Source organism: Fulmarus glacialis, unplaced genomic scaffold (genome assembly GCF_000690835.1).
Source record: "Fulmarus glacialis isolate BGI_N327 unplaced genomic scaffold, ASM69083v1 scaffold16683, whole genome shotgun sequence".
In the NCBI taxonomy this organism is placed as follows: Eukaryota; Metazoa; Chordata; class Aves; order Procellariiformes; family Procellariidae; genus Fulmarus; species Fulmarus glacialis.
The window spans coordinates 9,715-13,770 of NW_009205023.1; the positions used below are offsets into that span (position 1 = coordinate 9,715).

General features: G+C 57.1%; 1 protein-coding gene across 1 annotated transcript in view; it reads right to left on the reverse strand.

The window, feature by feature from the left end:
* Positions 1-3,092, reverse strand: part of LOC104074929 (huntingtin-interacting protein 1-related protein-like) — a gene marked incomplete at both ends in the record, with an annotated part of 12,784 nt that extends 9,692 nt beyond the window's left edge. The window contains 7 exon segments of the mRNA XM_009575233.1: positions 12-40; positions 1,180-1,241; positions 1,529-1,605; positions 1,733-1,813; positions 2,050-2,106; positions 2,439-2,581; positions 3,029-3,092. Coding sequence (XP_009573528.1) covers positions 12-40; positions 1,180-1,241; positions 1,529-1,605; positions 1,733-1,813; positions 2,050-2,106; positions 2,439-2,581; positions 3,029-3,092 — 513 coding nt within the window.
* Between the last annotated feature and the right edge of the window lie 964 nt (positions 3,093-4,056).

Below are 4,056 nucleotides of genomic sequence, written 5' to 3' on the forward strand. Positions count from 1 at the left end.
ATCTGCGAGACCGCCATCGAGGTGTTGAGCTGCCTGAAAACTGAAGGGTTGAGCGCGGTGAGGCGCGGGCGCCGTGTTTGCAGAGCCGTCCCGCTCCGGGCGACTCGGCTTGATCATTAACCACGACGGATGTGGCTTTGCCAGGACAAGGGGTAAACGCCGGGGTTGCTGCCCGTCCTGTCCCACCAAGCTGGGAACAACTCCCCTGCATGCAAGAAAAACACCCAAAGGGACCGTGGTAGCAGAGGGAAGGGGTGCTCAGCTCTGCCCCGGATACCCCGACCCCAAAAAGGAGGGATTTAACCCCAGCACGATGCAAAGGCAGGCTGGCTGCCCTCAGGAGCTGCTGCTGCACAACGCAGCTGGGGAAGGCGAGGGGTTTTGCTCCGCTCTATTTAATCGTGCAAGGAGCTGGGAGAGGATCCCAGGGCAGGGGACGGGCCCGCCGGCACCGCAACCTCGCCTGCCCCGGCTCAGAAACGGATCCCTTCCCTTGGCAGAAATCCAGCCAGCATATCCACTCTGGCTTCTTCCCCGCTCAGCTTTAAAGTATTTATGAATATAAATTCTCTGTATAACTGGGTCAGGAGGAGAAGCGAGAGGCTGACGGTAGCCGGGAGCATGGTCTCTCCCGCTGTGCCCTGTTTTCCAGGGCAGCTCCGTGTTCCTGACTTGCGACGGAGGAAGAAACCGCCGAATTTTTAAGCCATCTAAAAATTCCTGGAGGAGGCGGCGAGAGAAGCAAACATGGGCAGGGGCCTCCAGTCCTCCCTGGAGGTATTTCAGTGAGGGGAAATGAGTATTTAGAAAGAGGTACAGCCCCATCTTCTGCTTCAGGGGGATAGAAAGGATCTGGGTAATGCATACGATTAACATGATTGTACCAAAAAGAAATAAAAACATATTCCAGAGCAGCACCACTCTGAAAACAACACTCTGCATTGCTCAGGTGGGCTAAAACCAGCCACGTTCCTTAAATACTTTCCTACAACCGCCTCTACAGAGCATCAACAGGGGAATCCGGCTGAGAAATGACCTCAGAAATCTCATCGGAGGAGGAGGAGGAAGAAGGACCTGAGGCTCCAACCTCACCCGAGCCAGAACTCCATTCCTGACCAAAGAGTGAAACTATTGCTCAAGAGCCCCGGGGCGAGCGGGAGGGACCTGCCGCCTCCTCACCTGACTCCGACAGCTTCAGCTCGCAGTCCAGGTAGTCGAACAGCTCGACCGTCAGCTGGAAGCTGCCAAAAAAAACCAAAACCCCATCACCCGGTGGCAGAGACATCCTTGCCCCGGCTGCTCATGTTCTAAGCAAGGGCTCAGATAGACAAGAATTTGGCGGTTTTGCTCCCTGCATTTACGCTCCTCACCGCTCTACCGGTGCAGGAGGAATCAGGCACCATCCAAACACTTTATACAACATGGCTGCCCTGAACAGGAGCCTTTTCGTTGGCTGGATGCTGCCAGCCCGGGTGGCACGGAGCTGGCAACCATGCACCGGTTGCTTTGCCCCTGCCGGAACACTCACATGTTGTTCACGTCCGTCCCCGCGGTCTTTTCCAGCACTTCATCTGACACTTCGAGGCCTGGGGGGAACTCGGGATGCTTTGTAAAAGGAAAAAAAAAAAAAAAACCAACAGTAGTTGCTGCTAATATTTTTGCTGATGCAACACAACCCCCGGTGAAGCCCTGTACCCCGGCACGGCAGGGTGCGGAGGTGGCAGTCTCTCACCTTGATGTGGAAGGAGATCTTGGTGAGGAGGAGCCGCGTGTAGATGCTCACCAGCTGCCCATACCTGTCGTGCAAATGGCCCTGCCGGAGACACGAGGCGAATTGTGGCAAATCCGGAGCAATGCAACCGGATCCAGCACGTGCCAGTGAACCCGCGCCAGCCCTACGGCTCTCGCCCTTCACCGCGTAACCATCACCCAGCGGGGTCAGAGGCGATGGGTTATTTCAGGTGGTGCTTTGCCCTCCCCGTGCCCACGATGTTTTTCAGCACCCACCCCAAAACCCCCAGGAAGGCACCTCCACTTCACCCCACTCACCCACAGGTCTCCCGTCTCTCGGATGTTGCTGCGGTACCTCTGGCAGTCCTGGAGGACCTAGGGATAAAAACAGGAGGGATGTGGCGTGGTGGGGCTGGCACGAGCTGGGGGAGCACCTGCCTGCCTGCCATGGAGCTGGGGAAGGAGATGGACCCAGCCCCTTACACCATTCCAGCTTTGGGAGAAGTTGTTCAAGCCCTTCAATGGCAACCAGAGGTTGGGGCTTTGCACGGGGAGGTTTCAAAGATGCGAGATAACAGCCCCACGGCCTGGGAATGGTGGCCGGGGCAGGGAAGGAAACCCACCCCCTGCGCAGAGGGACGTCGGCAAGAGCCAAGAATCTCCCCCTGCCAGGAATGCAGGAGGGACGTGTCAGAGGGGACACTCACGTTGGGGTGGCCGTCGCGCAGGACCTTGTGCAGGACGTGGCAGAACTTCCAGCTGAGGATGGCGCTGCTGGGCAGGGGCAGCCCGATGGCGTAGGACCAGAAGGTGAACGCTCCCTTCTCGTGGTGTGTCCCCAGGATGATCCCTTCCCTGCGGTCAAGGCCAACCGGAGACACACGGGAGCAGGGGACAGGCGGGGCTGGGGACTATTCCTGTTCAACTTTCATTAAAAAGGGAACAGGCACCAAGTGTACCGCAGGCACCGAGTGTACCGCAGGCACCGAGATCATCGGCGCGATGCTGCACCCACAGATAAAACCCCCATTTATTTTTTTTCTGGTGCACCTTCCCCTGCTGCAGGGCACGCCGGGACCCTTTGCATTTTATTGCCAAAGAAATGCTATTTTATTGCACTGCCCTTCTTTGCATTTTCACTGATGGACGATCCTACATGATGCCATCCCCCAACCAAGCTCTGCACAGGTCTCCCATCTCCCAAACCTCCGGTGGCCCCAGCCCCACAAGGTGAAACCCTCCTGCCTCAGCACAGGATCTCCTCCGTGCCGTCCAGGTAAGCCGGGGGAAAGGATACGACGGGCATGTTTCTCCTTCACCGGTGCTTCTTGCGTATTTATGGCTTTGCTGATGCTGATGGCCTGCGAGAGGAGGAGAGAGCGGCCGGCCGCCGCAAACGACCCTCGCGGTCCCCAACCCACATCCCCCCAAAGCGAAGAGCTGGGTGCGCTGCCAGCTGGGAACGGCCTGGCCACCCGGCGCTTTTGGGGAATACCCTGAATTTTGTAACACATTTGTCACCTTAAAGCCATTCCTGACACATCAAAATAGGCTTTTTTATCCATGATCAAAGCGGACCATTAAAACCCCAGCGCGATCGGTCGGCGCCGGGGCACTACCGGCGCTCAGCTGCTGCTGCTCCCTGCTGTCCCCATCCCAGGAAACAAACGGCATTTTTGCAGCCTGAACTCAGCGCCGTGCCCAGGGAGCATTAAAGCACGACAGCGAGATGCCAAATTCCAGGGTTGTTTCTCTAATCACAAGGAGCCTTTGAACCAGGGGGTGGTGGGGGTTTTTTTTCTGACGCCGTTGCTGCGCGCAAACAGCACGTGGGGAAAAGGCAGGCCCCCAAGCAAGGAGGGAGCGGCGGCCGCCATGCCCATTTCAACGGAGCAAAAATCCAGAGTGACGTGATTATCAGAGGAGGATTATCTATATTTTAATGTGTTTGATCACAGCACACTTTAAATTACGGGTTTATTCCAAAAGATGACCCCAGACAGGGGTCGGTTACGTCTCCAGCGTGATGACGGGCTGCAAAACTAAGTTGCTGCGATCGATGGGGATCTTCCTCCTCCTCCCCAAGTCCCTGCAGACTCAACTGAGCTGCTTCGCCCTCGCACAAGCCCTCGGTCACCAGCAGAGGAAAAAGGTCCCCGCTGGGAAGGCAGGAAGCGGCCCCGCCACCAGCACTCGTGCCGGAAGAGAAACCCAGTCCCTCCCTGCAGCCCCACAAACCATAAAACCTTATAAAAATTTTATCTCCCCTCCCGGGGAAAGCACCTGCTTCAACACAGCCGCTTGTCCCGGGGACGCCTCCGAATC